The 16,203-nt window shown below is 43.9% G+C and overlaps 1 protein-coding gene across 1 annotated transcript; it reads right to left on the bottom strand.

Annotated features, from left to right (window-relative positions):
* Nucleotides 1-1,542: 1,542 nt before the first annotated feature.
* ndr2 (nodal-related 2) lies at nucleotides 1,543-5,590 on the bottom strand (the record flags this gene model as incomplete). Its single annotated transcript, XM_080542502.1, has 3 exons — nucleotides 1,543-1,695; nucleotides 2,032-2,798; nucleotides 5,344-5,590. 3 exons carry the CDS (start codon nucleotides 5,588-5,590, stop codon nucleotides 1,543-1,545), a joined length of 1,167 nt encoding a protein of 388 aa, XP_080398628.1.
* Between the last annotated feature and the right edge of the window lie 10,613 nt (nucleotides 5,591-16,203).

Below are 16,203 nucleotides of genomic sequence, written 5' to 3'. Positions count from 1 at the left end.
TCATGGACACACTCTCTGACTTCCAACACCCCTGGTTCATTCATTATTTCATCCCATGCATGAAACACCCCGCGCGCGCGCGTGTGTGTGTGTGTGTGTGTGTGTGTGTGTGTGTGTGTGTGTGTGTGTGTGTGTGTGTGTATGTGTGTGTGTGTGTGTGTGTGTGTGTGTGTGTGTGTGTGTGTGTGTGTGTGTGTGTGTGTGTGTGTGTGTGTGTGTGTGTGTGTGTGGGCTACTCAGTTGTTAGTCATACTCCAACATATCAGGGGTTCAAATGAGCCCTCCTCCAATTGGCACCTCACTTGATGGGTATTAGCCTACATATGAATATGATAGTCAATAGTAACTACAGTATAGTTACATTTGACATGTCATTTAATGCCTCATTGATATATGTTTTCTGTTCAAACACCAAAAAGGACCAAAATAAACTACTACATCTGATACTAAAACTAGATTTCCATCCACCTCTCGCTTTATCTTATAGTATTGTTGTTGTGCTTTTTTCCCTATTGTGTCGGGAATTCCTCTCTTTGTTGTTGTGCCCTGTGCAATAATACTGTGGTAGTTTCAGGTAAATATGCCCACCATCCAGGGAGCATTGTGCAAGTCAGAGAGCTCCAGAAGCATGCAGTTTGTGTTATGTGACTTCTATTCTTCGACCACAGTTCAAACTATAAACATAAGCTACCACACTGTATAAGCTACCTTAACTGTACATGGCTCATAACTGTATATACCTCTAAACTACCGTACATGCCTTACTGTACCTATCACTATCATTGTCATGTTTTTTTATATAATGTTCTTATATCACTATTTGCACTTCTGGTTAGATGCGAAACTGCATTTTGTTGTATAGTACTTGTAGTCTGCAATGACAATAACATTGAATCTAATTTAATCTAATCTATTACTGGCAAAACAGTATCACAAAAGTATTCAACAGTTGTCATTGACCCTAGATTAAAATGAAACAAATAGAATACGAAATACCTCGAAATGACATTTTTATAAGCTCCAAAAAATTGTTTTACAATGTCAAATATTTGTTTGGGGGTAATTCCTTCTAAATAGAAGTAACAATACATTAGGTTACATAAATACCCAAGCTTTATTTAAGTATTATTTACAATAAATATAATATACATGTTTGGTTACACCAAATAGGTGTAAATCGTATAAACAGTGCTTGAATAATGAATAATATAACCATTTCACTTCATCATCAATGAAATGGAGTACATTATTCTAGGGACCACTTCTGAGATTACGTGACATCTTGACGCTATTCCAGTGAAGCACCTCTTCCAGAGAAATCCTCTAATTTTGCGAGAACACTCCCTTCTAAAAACCCACTCCCGTCCTGAGTGCAGAATCACAGTAATCAAAGATCTTTATCCCCAAGTGTTGTGGTTTTTTGTTTTCAACAATCTGATGCTTGACGTTAGTGAGTTTTTCAACACACTGTAATTCCACTCGGCATCTCATCCGGCTCTGTTGAGTCCATAGTGTGCCCATAGAGGACGAGAGTGCGGCTGATCACTGGCAGCCACACTCATCCACAATCATGTCCTCATGGTGTCGAAGCAGCATCTCCCCGTTCTCATAGTAGAGCATGCTCAGGGGACTCATCTTTGTGGGAGCACAGCAGGCAGAGGGAACCCGGTCAGGGAGGTAGTGTTTTAAAAGACTCTGGTGAAGAAAGAGACAAGGAAATGTAAAAACAACCTCAAATAGATACAAACATTTCATTTAGTTCCTTATTATCTTAGAAGAAGACATGTAAAAAAGGGGTAGGCAAAATAAGCTATTGTTTTAGCCTACACCTTTTCGGTCTTTTTTGTTTTACATTTCATGCCATATTGGTATGTGTTTTCTATGTTCATACATCAACAAAAAAAAGACTGAAATAAACTACTACTACCATTGATGTGGTGGTAGGCCTATACCAATATGCAAAGTGTGTACTTTTATTTTTCAACAAGATTTGTGAGAATCCACTCCAAACAAACAAACATTGAATCTTACCTGCATATAAGCATGGTTTGTTGGGTTTAGGTCTTCTCCGAGTGGACTAGGGCAGTTCCCCTCACAGCGATAAGCATTATATCGTTTCGGGAATACGATCCAAGACCCCCATCCTATCTGATTAAAGTCGACGTGCATGTCGACTTTCCGACAGAGGGACTTGTCGTTGCCTCTCCTGGTCACCTCCGGGCGCCTCATCGGCTGCTCCACCTGACCCCGTTTGCTCCTGTGTCTCTTCGGCCTCTGGGCCTTGGGGCTTTCGGTGGGGGATAAAAACTTGGACTGCTCGGCGGTGTAGAGGAGGCTCGCCTTGGCCTGGGAGCCCTCCTCCGACCCGGTGTTTGAGAAGACCACCAGCAGCGCCCTGTCGCTCACGCCCGGCTCGCCTTTGTCGCCGGCGGCTAAGAGGACGGGGGGAGCCGGGAACAACAGGCCTCTCTTCGTCTTCCGTGGTCTCCTCTTCCTCGGGAGCCGTTTCTCCGCCAGCCAGGTCAGCAGCAGGCTCGTCACGTTGTACACCTTCCAGTGTCTGGACGAGGAGATCAGCGAGGACGGCGAAAGGAACCCGACCAGTTGCTGCTCCTGACAGGTCCGGTGCGCGTGGCACGGGTAGTCGTTCTGATGGTGGATCTCCACGGTAACGCTCGACGCGCTCGCCGCCGAGCGGGGGAACTTGATCCTGAGCTCTGCCGACTGGATCTTTTCGTCAGCCAGTAAGGTGTACAGGTCAAAGGTCGCGATGAAGTGCCTGTGTTTATAATCCAAACCTATTTGGGGGAGAAAATGAAATAAAAAAGTTTCATATGTTAGCACTGGGTCCTTTCTATGGTCTGGACTCACATGTCAACTACACGTTTTCCTTGTCACATTTTATGTATTTAAAAAAAATAACATATAATAGGCTAGGCTACATCCAAGTCTATGACGAGTTAAAGTCTATTCTGAGATTGGTTCGAAGAGTAATAATCTCCCACCCTGGGAACGAACACTTTGCTCGGCTGCCCTCGGACAGGCGGTTCAGGACCATGTTCGCAAGGACAAACAGACTGAAGCTCAGCTTCTACCCCAGGGCCATTCAGGCCCTGAACACAGCAAAGACCTAGGTTCTAGGCCCTGGACAATCTAGACAATTTGATGGCAGCTACTAGATTGAAATCAAGTGCAATACTGAAACACAACTGTGAACATTTCAAACCTGCAAACTGCGACACTTTAAATGAATGTGCAATAACACTATGTGCAATATGACAACCCTCGGGTACATAAGGTTCAGAGATAGGAAATGTTAGAATAGGTATAGCATAGCATAGAGTACAGCACAGTGTTTTATTTGTATAGTATAGTATAGTGGATAGTGTACATAGCCTATATTTATGTAAACCAGCTCTTTTCCCTTCTTGTTTTTAGTTTTTTTTCCTAGCACCAGGGGAGCCCCCCCTCCCAAATTTCGTTGTTTGGTAACTGTACTATATCAATGACAATAAAGACCATTCATTCATTCATTCATCATTCATTCAATATTAAGGTTCTAATTGTTCTCTCACATCTTATCTACCATAGAATGATTATACATTAATTCAGCTTTCTAAAAGCATAGAGTAGCCTACCCTACATCATGTTGTACTGTCAATGCTTTGCTACAGATGGATACATCAAAGCTGTAGGCTACATCAAAGATGAATTAATGTACAATCATTAACGTATAATCATTCAATGATAGATAAGACGTTAGATAGGCTAGATAAGACATTAGATAACAATTAAAACCTTAATATTACTCTTTAAATCAATCAATCAGAACCCTATGAATAAACTGTTGATTTCGGATGAATACACATTTTCTATTCAAGAGTGTGTACTCCAGACAGTCTTCTGCAGGCCTAATGGTCCTGTATTTGCATTAGTAATCCAAATGATAATTGCTTAACATATTCCTAAAACAATAATTAAAAAAACAACAACAACCATTTAGGTTTTATATCATTATATAGGCTAGGCCTATTGTGAGCATGTGTTTTGTGTGATTTCAAACTGAAATCATTAATTTCAGTACGATTTCATACAATTTCAGTGTAGTTAATCTATCCATGGGCTGTGGCTAATAGGTGTGAATTAAATGAATTGTGATGGAAAGGACAGGTGTGTCCTACATAATTAATCAATAGGCCTAAGATGAAAGCTTAACGCTATGTGTTGTAGCTACTGATGTTGTCCAATGTATTGTGCTACTGATATGGTCTATTTGTTGATTAAAGCTGCAAAACGTTAGGCGTAGATGAATTAGAGAGAGATCTTAGGAAGGTAGGTAGGACTTGGCCCTCTCTCTAATCCACTCAAAGCAAACACCGAAACCAATCATTTAACACATCCTCGGCTCGGCTTCTGCATATCCTCATTCAAACAATTAGGTAACAACTCTAACACCTAGTAGCGATGTTCAATTAGATTCAGCGCAGGGAGCTGAGCGTCGGTCGGGTGGAACATGTTAAAATCCTCGGTCAAGATCCTCGGAAACTCTAATCTAATCAAGAGATGTGTGAAAAGAACTGAGGGAGGTTGTTGATCTGGGTCGACAACAGATTTGTATAGGGATGTCTGGCAAGGTATCTAATCAACATCACCTATTTAAGAAGAGAAAAAAAAAGGTTTACTTTGAGAATTAAGACTGAAAACCAGTCTTTTCACACGCTGATCCCCGCACGGGGTTATTCACCCCGGCGATTGAATGTGGATTGAAGCCCTTTGTGGTTCGTCTGTCTGGCGCACCAGAGATTTGACAGCCACTGCGGCGCGCAACAATGGCCAGAGTTCAACATTATTTCAGTGGGTCAGTGACGTCCTTAGGCCTGAAGGTTTTATGAATAGCCCCCCGGATGATCTCCGGATCCTGGAGAAAAAAGTAGTCATCTATGATCTGCCGCATCTCGATTTAGCGCAAGCCCCTACTCCTCAACAGAAAAACTTCACTAACACCCCCCGTTAGGGGGTCCAGTCAATGAAACGTGGGCTGAGCTAAGCCCCCCAAGTGTTTCAAGATCTTAACAACGCCTCTGCAGTGGGTCCCTAACGTTATACGAATTGTAAGTCTTGTGTGAATAATAGTGAATAAATCAATACAACTCAAAATACATTTCCATCTACAAGACCATCTTTAGAAGCATGTAGTGTAGTCCATCAAAGACATAGATAGGCCTAGTTTCCATAAAACCTCAGCCTCCTTCACTATAGCCTAGACGACACTTAAGCCCGATCGTCAAGCAGTAAACTGACAAGCGTTATGGATAAACGGATGAATACATAAATCAATCTTACTTTTAGCCATGACACTCTTGACGGTGTCCGCTCGCTTTGCGCCGGTCTCCTGCTCCATCACGTCCATGTAAGGCCGTGTGAGGTTGGACTTGAAGTTGCGGTAGAGGTGCATCATGTACGTCGGGAGGTGACTCCCAGGGGAACTATGAACATGAACATAGCCATCCTTACTTTTATGAATTCCCTGAGCCAGGAGCATCAGCAGAGATGCATGCAGCGCCACACTTAGAGCTCCGAATGAATGCATGATGTTCAAGCCAACTTGGATGCCAAACTCCCCCCTCGGAGAGATTAGGTCGGCTTTTATACCCTCACCCACCCCATGCATATTTAACAAGTAGCCGAGAACATTAAAGGAAATTGACATGCGTCTTCAAGGCCTGTGACATTACAGGTCATCATCCATTGACATGTAAATTAGCATGCCTTTGAGCAGGTTTATAGGTGAACAGAACACGTCCCTTACATGATTACGGCACCATTTATTTCATGTAGGCTATCAAATGAATGACTAGTTGAATGTCTAAAATCGTTAGAAGTTTCTAGGTAACGTCATTCATTTTGATATAGGCTACAGACAGGCCTACTTCTGATTAATTCATGTGGTGGCCTTGTACAGTATGGGTGGTGTTCTTCTGAAGTTTCATGATTTTATTTCATCAGTTCGTGAGCTTAGAATGATAAGGTTCTATCTCCGTTTAGGGCAGTTCAGAGATATTGAGCGTCAAAGTTTTGACATTCCATTATGTTTTGTGAGATGGAACCTTTGTATTTTATGAATTACTAACTAAAAAATGTCAACATTTAAACAAATAACACCACACAGGCTTTAATAAACACCTAATGTATCAGATTATGTAAAAAACTCAATTTTGACCAAGATAGAACCTTATAATTCTAACGTCACGAGTTGAAGGACACATTCCATGTTTATCACTGTAGCAAGTTTTATTGCTTTTATGTGGATACTAGCTTACATTAGTATTAGGTATCACGTTTTATCTGTTACCTGGACATTAAAAACCTACAACTGAACTAGGCCTAAAGGAAATCTCTCTATCTTATGGAAGTTTATTCTATGTGGGTATAATAATGTGAAATGTGGGTGCTCTCAAATTCGAGGGCCTCGAGGCGTTCTTATAACTCGGGGTTCTATTTCGGCTGCGTTCCTAAATTTGCTCTGGAAATCTGATCAGCGCTCATTGAACGACTCTTGTCCAATAAAAATGACTTGGTCCCTTTATGACGTTGAACCCAGAGTGCGCTCCGGCGCTCTCGGAGCAACTGTACCAACGCAGCCATGCTTGGTAAGCGCTGAGCTCTTGCTCCTCAGCATGAAAGGAACGCAACAACATTCAACAGACTGCGCATGCGCTGTCCCGTCTTTTATTCAGATAGTGGAAATCCTTCCCTTCCTAAATCTCCAAGAAAGGACCTTAAAAGGGACAGGCAAAACCAGTGGATGCGATTCTGGGATCAAAACCCGAAACGTTGTTTTCCCTCGCTATTACGTCGGGTATTGAAATATAAGAGAAATTGTGTTTTTTATTTTATTTTTTAGAGAAGACACGTTTCTGCCGAGAGGTGAAATGGTGAGTAAAGTTTGACGATTCTCATTTCCCGTGTCCACGGCGCACACATCGGTACGCGATGAAAGTCGGTGTATGACTTTGTATGGGTGCGTGTTGTCGTACACGTGTGGCCATATCAATAGTGTTCTATGCGCAGTAGGCGTATGCGATATTATTGCATGATAACACGTTTTCCACTCAAACAGAAGTGGAATATAATAGTTGCATGCATGTGCTTCCTTGGCATGACCCCCCCGCCCCCCATGCCTGCAGCGATCATTGTCCAGGCAAGGCTTTAATTTACTTGTGATAATAATAATATTATTATTAAAGCATTTGTCACAGAAGGGCTTCAGTATTGCATTACATTGTTCAATCAATGACTTTTTCTGTCCTCCACGGTGCCTACCGGGAGTAATATATTTCATGGAGATGAGGATAGCGTCCATTGGCTATTATTAGGTCTGTAGTATACGGTTATTTTGCGCAATTCGCTTTAAAGTCACCTGTGCTCACTCAAATCTAGAAACGGGCCAGTTCCCTACCGCTCAGATAATTGACATTGCATTATTAGGACAACTGTAGGGTGTTGGTTATAACTATGGGTCACTATAACGATTGATCCTCTCTGTTCCTGGCCATTAGGTGGGTATGGAAATGCCCAGTGGATGACTTTGATTAGTGGGTCACAACAGTAAACGGACCTTTAGGTCTGATGTCCCGTGTTGTCATTTCTTACAAAGGTGATCGTCGCCTCAAGCACCCATGTCTTATTGAACCCTAATAGAGTAATTACCAAACTCTGCATTAGGCATGTGAAAAGAAAGTTGGCTAAGATCTAGCACCGTTGGAGACATTTTATAGCCTAACATGGCTACTCTGAAAGAAACTTTTCCCCCCCTTGTAGCCTAAATCTTGTCAGATTTTGTGAAAGGACTAAGATTAATCAAGACTGAGGACATATCGATACTGTTCAAGGCACCAACTCATGCCCCAACTAACATGACTGATTAATTAGAGACCTTATTGAAATGTGCATAACCAGCTTCCATACGAACTGTAACTAACCACCTATTTAATTAAGGCTGATTGAAGATTTTCATAGTCTTGTGTCATAACTTTCTGCCTTCCCAATACGATTGTACTCGTTTTTTAATGGTAAGCAATTAGTTGCTTAAATATATTTCGCTTTTATACATTGTGAACTGGCAAATCTCCAAGTTGGACACTGGCTTGTTGCTATTTAACACAAGTATGGAGCACCTTTTGTTTGGTAATCATGAGACTTTTTCCTTGGCGTCTCTCTGCTGACCTGTAAGCTAAACCCTCTATGGTCTGGTATGAATCCAATACCAACCTTCATATGGCCTCATATAAAGACTATGGAAGGTAAACATTGCACATTGTATAACTATTGCCACTTAATCTATCTTGCCTTATTGCCTTATTTGTCTTTTTTATATATATAACTAGTACTACAACAAGATGTTGCTCACAAACAGTGTTCAAATATTTTTACATACACATATTTATAATATGTTCATTGATCAATCATCAGTTTCTCAGACATCGAGCTTTTATTTTTTCCAAGGTAGTGCAATGGTTGTTTTCGCCACTAGATGTCGTAGTTTTACTGGAGTAAATGAGAGCAATTGAGCATCTGAAATGATGTCCTCGTTACGAGTCACTCAACTCAACTCTAACCTAGAATATGGCCTTGAACATATTTGAAAAGTTTGACATACTTGAACTCTCTCTTTCCAATCTCATCATCTCAGGAGACATAAAACTAGAGACATGCCAATTTGCTCACTGTGATAGAAAACAAATGAAGCTTATTGCCTTCTTCTTGACTAGTGTACTGTACACCACTTTACTTCTAAACTCGATGGCTTCATTCTCCCCTCTTCTCTTCTCTACTCGTCTCCTATCTTGGCTGTGAAACAGACTTGTCTAAATGGGTTTTTCAGAGGGTTTTAGACAACAATCCCTCAGCTCAGCTCACCTGGTCGACTCTGAGACAACCGAGACAAGCCTTTGGACGTCTCACGGTCTGTATTTACATTCCTGTTCCGAGGCTGTGGTTGTGCATAGCTCTGTCTATGCTGTGGATAAACGGCTATAAACACAGGTGGGTGTCAGTGCTCTGGGACTGAGGTGATTGTTAAGACTCTCCGGAAATAGGATGGAAGGACGGAAGGAGAGAATCATTGTTCTCTATTTTAGAGAGACTATAAATGGAGGCAGGGTAGGCATGACTGATTACACTTGGACAGGTGTTATTATACCCTGATGGTCTATTTGCCTGTACTTTACTTTCTGTGAGGAACTAGAGGGGAAACATTTTCGCTTTAATCTGTCACTGAGCATGTGTTATTCCATTCTCTCACTTCCGATATCTGCTCTGCTGCTTTTCTCTTTTAGATTCCTCTGGATGTTGAGGTAGCCATGTCTGAGGCTGAACTTCACAAGCAGTCACTGTGTGTAATGATAGACGGACTCATGTACGAGAGGAATTACAGAAGCCTCTCAACAAGAACATACCTTTAATTTCCCAGTAAACAGCATCGCTTACAGAAGCCCTGTATTCAGAATGCCATGGAATTATACTGTAATTAGAGATTCTTAGAAAACAACCCACGTGAAGCCAGGATAGAATTGAAACGTCAGTTCAACTGCCGTTTCTACATTTGAATGTTGGGGTGATTCTCTGCCTCGCATGCTCCAGTATGATATTGTTTCACATGTTTGGTGTTGCAAGAACTTCAAAGACTTGGCCTCTACTGCTTCAGGAAGGAAGGAACAGGTGTGGCATCACCAAACGTAATGTTCACATCATGTAAACAGCAACTGACTCTTAGCAAAAGCTACTTAAAACAAGGGACGTTCTTTCGAGAGATTGCAAAATACATCAAGATATATTCTTAGAGATGTTTCCTCAGAGAAGGGAACTCAAGGCAATCCTCCTCAAAGTTTCCTCATTTGGAAATAGTGGCATTTTTAATCTCTCTTTTTATACGGCGACAAATAGATGAGAAAGTAAAACATGTGAAGAGCACACTTCATAGTTCTAGCACGAGTGTTTTTAAAACGTTTTAAATGCTAAAAGCTAAGTGTGTCCTTTACATGTTTTCCTTTGTCATTGATTCGGTCGGTCGCTTCGTAGCTGGTTTAGTTCTTGATTTATTCAATCGAGGCACTTTAAGTTGATTACTTCAAGCACACACACGTCTACAGTGTCATTCTTGACAGATCCGTTGGAGGTATAAGATGCACAACATCCTGCTGACTTCTCCTCACCTGTATGAAGAGCACTAGGGTTATACAACCACTGCATCCTCCCTTCGGTATAGAGCACACAGAGCTTCGCAGTTCAACCCCGAGGCTAAGCCCTGGGTCTGTTTGCCCAGCTGTAAGTCTATTGACCCTCTGAAACGGCATGCGTTAACTGCTAATGACTGAAGTAATTAGACCGTCGTACTGAATTACGTGATGTCAACTACATGCTGTTACCTCCTTGCTGGGTGCACTGATTGTCTGTCCCCTGCGGGGCACTGTGATCCGTAGGTCTGTATCATGGGGCGGGGGGGGGGGGGGGGCTCTTCACACTCCCTCAGATCCGGCCCAGAAACTTATGCCGTTGTCTTGGTTGTGTACTGTTCACATTGTCCTTTCCAGCACCGTTCCCACTCCAGCATTTATAGTCAATGTGTGACCATGCCAGCCCAGTATAGCTCGTCTCAGCTCTAATATAATAATAATAATAATAATAATAATACTAATGGCATTTCGCTGACGCTTTTATCCAAAGTGACTTACATTGCAGTGAGTGGTATACGTTTTTCAGTTCATATTGTCCATGTGTATAATGGTCCCAGCGGAATCGAACCCACAACAAGCCACTGAGGCTCAGCTCAGTTCGGTTCTGTAGGGCGATGAGGGTCATAGTACCAACAAGTACTGGTGGTGTGTGTGTGTGTGTGTGTGTGTGTGTGTGTGTGTGTGTGTGTGTGTGTGTGTGCGCGAGAGTGTGTGTGTGTGTGTGTGTGTGTGTGTGTGTGTGTGGGGCGGGGGGTTCTGGAGTGCGGTGGGTTTAGCTTGTGCATCTGAGGCCACGTGTAGAGATCTTCCTGTGTGGGAGGTATAGGCGGTTGCCAGGAGCCCATGACACTGATTGGATGGTGAACTAGATGATGAGTAAGGCTGATGAGTAAGTCCGCCTCCACATCCACTTTATATACACACACACACACACACACACACACACACACCGCCACCGCCACCGCCACACACACACACTCAGGGACACACACCGTCACTGATCTGTCACTGAAATGTGGAGCTGTGCTGACTCCCCCCCCCCCCCCCCCCCCCCTCTCTCTCTCTCTCTCACGCTGAGTTAGCGAGCCTCTGCTTTGCACTGCACTGCTCCAGCCTGACTGAAGGGCACTGTCATTGACTCATCCCGCTCTCTATGAGGACGCGCTAATAATGCCAGACTACTGCTTGGCGTAGTGGAATCACCGGGCAGAGATACGCAGACATACAGACAGACAGACCCACCGGGCAGAGATACACACACACACACACACACACACACACACACACACACACAAACACAGACCGACCGACCAGAGTCACACACCAGAACGGAGAGAGGGAGAGGAAGGAAGGAAGGATGACTTTGTTGCTAGAGTGGATTCTGTAGCTGTCATTCTGGTTTCGTTCATTCTCAACCCCACTATTTGGTTGTTTGCGCTTCTTCGAAGGATTTCAAACCGTCGGATGCTGTGCTGCAGAACAGAGTCAGGTATTGTTGATGGTTTTGTTACTATTTTTATTTGTCCTATATGCCGTTATTGTAAGTCGTATCTACGTGTGCGTACATGAGATCTTCTTTTAGCGTTGATGCGCTTGATTAGTCTGCAGAATTGCCTGTGGGTCTGCGTGTCTGAAGAACAACATGTAGGGAAATGGGATTCTTGCTGTGTGTGTGTGTGTGTGTGTGTGTGTGTGTGTGATGCACAGATGCTTCACATTTCACATTTCTCAACTGATACTGGCACCTCCTATCGCATGGTGCTCTGGAACACTAACTTTGAGGTTATGTGTACATTGTAAACTATCACCAAAGTGTAGTAGTGAACACCAGCATCAAACAATGTAAAAAACACTCCTGTATTTCATGTTAGTATGTCCGTTAGGAATGGCTGATGTATTTCGTGAACACCTGAATGCAATGTTGCTGCCGCCAGCATTTGTGGTCCTCATACAGTGTAATAACACTGTAGAAACATGGTGGTAACATGGTCATAGTGGGACATGTATTGTGCATTGTCTAATATCTGTGCTCTTTCTCCCTGGACGGACAGACCGGTCATTTATTTTTTGTTCCGTTACCAGAATGCCGATGACTACCAACAGGGAATGAGGGCCTTCAGTGTATTCCCAGCAGGCCAAGTTTAAGTGAGCCATATTATGTTAGTAATGAGCAAAAAAGAAAGATGTCTCTCAACTCCATGACCCCATGCATGGTTATGTCGTTTCAAACCACTTTACAGTATCTTGAGTGAAAGTGGTAAAGCAAAACCAACCAATGTGTCAGACGGCCTCATGGTGCATTGACAGCACATTTACGGTCAGCGACGCTTTTCAGACTCAAAAATGAAAAGCCACATTACTTCAGCCTTGAAATCATAGGGGGATAAAATTGCCGTCTCGAAATAAAATAAATTACAGGCGCTAGTTCAAAAATAGTTTTTTTTACAGCCCCCCTCTGTAACGGGCTTTGTCGACGAGCCTTGATGGAGGAACGGAATGCAGTGAATGTTATTCTGATGATGTCTGCCACGGTCAGTATTACTGGGTAGGCAAAGACAACAATTATGATTTAAAAATGCAAGTGTCCTTGACAAGAGGGAGTATAGTCAAAACATTGCATTTAGCTTTTGCCATCTGATTACAGATCTGGGTTCTAGTAGGCATGTTATTTGAGAAAATAATGTGTATTATACAATACACATATTTACTGCACGAGCTTTTGGAATACTTTGATAGTAAGATAGCTCTTAACTGAAGACGAAGTAGATTGCATGAGAACACTTGCTTGTGAAACTGTTGTGCACTAGTTTCAACTATCCTGCAGTGCTGTCGGTGGGGAGTCACTGTGAGTGGCCGTAGATTTGTCTTGCTCTGAATGGAGGTCTGTTTTTAACGAGCTCTTGTGGTTTTAGGGTTGTCTTTTTTTACGTTGCTCAAAGGTGTTGTGATTCCATGCATGTTGGCCGGAAGCACGGGGCATTCACACACACACATACACACACACACACACACACACACACACACACACACACACACACGCACACACACCATGTGCACAGTTAACAAGCTAAATGTTTCTAATATTTTGATCAGATTGGGAAAGCACATCCTTGCTTGCTGTTTATGCGCCGATGGCTTCCTGTTTCAACAGTCACATTCTGATAATTTTCGCTTTTGACATTTTCAACAATTACACAATGCCGTCTCCATGGGAACGGTTAAAAGGAAAAACAAAAAGATTTTTACGGAGGAGAGGAAGCGCTGAGCTCATTTCCGTGCGATGCTGTGATATTAGCCCAGGATCTGCCAATGTCCTGTGGAGTAACACTTCTCCATGACCCTTGACCTCGATGATGAAAGATGCGTACAGCTGCAGTGGGGAAGTTTTCAAAGCCCCCCTCTCAGTCCCACTAACCATTTCCTGCCAAGGTGCGCGAGCGTTTCCTGTGCTTGGAGGTGTGTGACTGAGGGCCCCCAACATCACTGACATGGCTGCTATCCGGTGATGAGAGAGCTGTCTCACCCCATCCTGTTGCAAAGCCAATCCAGACAGGGTTTTCTTTTCTCTCAAAGAAGAAGCTGAAATCAGCACGTACTGTAAGTGACGTAGCGCTCTAAGGCGCATGACATGTCATCACAGGGTCCCTGATTTAATTTCGGCCATCGACATATCCTGCATGTCATCCCCCCTCTCTCTCTCTCTCTCACCCATCCTTCCTGTCTCTATCTGTCTCTATCCAAATAAAGCAGAAATGCCCTAAAATAAATAAATATATATATATATATACTGTATATAATCCTTCTAGGGACATCACAAACCCATCAGTTATCACCAACGTTCAGGGGGGTATTCCATCAACGTGGCTTATTTCGCTAAGTCTCGCAAGACGTATCGAAAAATAAGCCCGGATTTTTCCCCGAGCAACGTTGATGGAATACCCCCAGGTGTTCTGGATGGCATGCTGTTGTTTTTTTGAAGGTGGAGCTTACTGCAGTCCCACACAGTTGCTCAGCAATCCTGCCTGCCAACAGGGCAACAGGAAGGCTTTGTGTGCTGCAGCGATACTGACAAGTATGACCTTTTCCCCGAAAGATCCTCGGCCCCCTTCACCGTTTATCAAAGCCCCTCTCTGCAGACAGACTGGTGAAGCCATGTTCTGCTGCTCTGCTCCTCTCCAAGGAGAGGGAGGCCCCAGAGAAGAGGAGGAGGGTTGGGTGGGTGCCTTCGGCTTGACAGCCTGTGCACCAGGTGACAGTAAACCTGGGACTTCAAATAGTATTATTTGAACTGTTTGAAATACTTTGAGCCTTTTTGCACTTTGGGCCTGTGCACGAGAGTGCCACATGAGCATGAGGGTTTGCGATCGTGAGATCTGTCGCATCTGGCGTCCGTCGTGCCAGGCGTCGGACTCGTAACTCGATTAAGCACGGCAAACGCACAGGTATTTGAAACGATTTCAAATGCTATTTGAACCCCCAGGTGTGGATTGACCGCCATCTGGCGTTCGTTATTCCATTAAAAGAACGGTTTCTCGTCGTGTGAAGCGTACTACTCATTCAATTCGCATGTACATATTCCATATATTCTCACCCCTGGCTCCTCTGTCTGTGAGATACACTACGCTATTCTTAACCCTGTCAAACCCGGCTTGGGGGGGTGGGGGGAACCGGCATCTTGTCGCGGCGGTGGTGATACCCATCCTCAGTAAACCCCCACGTCTCCTGTGAATGAACAACTCTGCGTCCTTCCTCTTCTTACCAGGCCAGCGACAGATGCATCCTCTGCAGCTGCATGCAGCTTCCTGTCTGCATTTAGAACCCTTTTGTCTGGAGGAGGTTCTGCTACAGCAAAGTGGGGACACCAGCGGAATTTAAATGGGCCAGTTCTGAAAGGACCAGAGGCTTTAGCTGGCGGAAAAAGCTTTCCTCAGTTTTCCATAGTCTTGTAGTCGTCACACACTGGGGCTGTTCCCCTCCTCCGGCTGTATTTGGCATGCGGTGGTCCGCTGAACTAACGTTTTGAATAGCGACGGTTTTTCGAATGGGGGTTTGGGTCACTGTACTGTAATGAGTGTGGAGTGTGGACTGTCTGTGTTCTGCATTAGCGTACGTCTTTAGACGTGACCTCAGTGATGCTGCTGGGCTGTCGCCTGCGCAGAGAGGCGACTGGGCCCGTCATCAGGAACCCGCTGCTGACAGGAAGACATGTGAAATGAATTGAAAACGGTTATTTGAGTAAAACCCCCAAAAATAACAAAAAGCGTCGTAATGGTGGCGATCGCTATCTGTGGTTGTGGTTTAGCCTCAGAGAACCGAAGACCGTTTCGCAAAACATGCCTCCGCACTTCTAGATAGATGGATAAGTATGTGCTTTATTGATCCCTGAGGAGGAATTCAGACGTTTACAGCAGCTCAGACCACAAAAATAACAACAGCAAAATAAAGTTGACTATCGAGTCAGATCTGTCTTGCTGTTATGACGGTGCTTGAATTCCACTTTACGCCTACCCTCCTGATGAGGCTTTTCGCTCCTCTCCTTTTGAGGCGACCCAGGTTTGTCGTTGTGTGTTTTATTGGTGTCATCATGGGCGTGGCAGTAGCTCCCTGGAAGGGATGTGGAGGAAACAGGCCCTTCGATGAGCTGTCCTGATTGGCTCTCCGATGAGCTGTCCTGATTGGCTTTCCAAGAGGATGTTTATGACTCAGGGGCTATTTCTACTGAGGCCTCCACCCCAGCCGCCCACCCACCTGCCCCTGGCCATCATACCAAGCTTGCCCTCTGTGTCCCCACCCTTTTCCCCTGAAGTCTACACTTGTTCCTTCCCCCACATGGATTTAAAAAACATGGGGATGGATGTAAGCAAGGGGCCTCCTAAGTAACACAGATCCTACAGTAGGTTTTTAAAATCGACGTGGGGCCAGTGAACAAATGCAGGGGTTGGAAGTGGGCCAGTTTGTGGTAATCTAC

The sequence above is a fragment of the Nansenia antarctica genome (genome assembly GCF_963989245.1).
Source record: "Nansenia antarctica genome assembly, chromosome: 11".
Classification (NCBI taxonomy): Eukaryota; Metazoa; Chordata; class Actinopteri; order Argentiniformes; family Microstomatidae; genus Nansenia; species Nansenia antarctica.
This window is presented reverse-complemented; position numbering and strand designations above follow the sequence as displayed.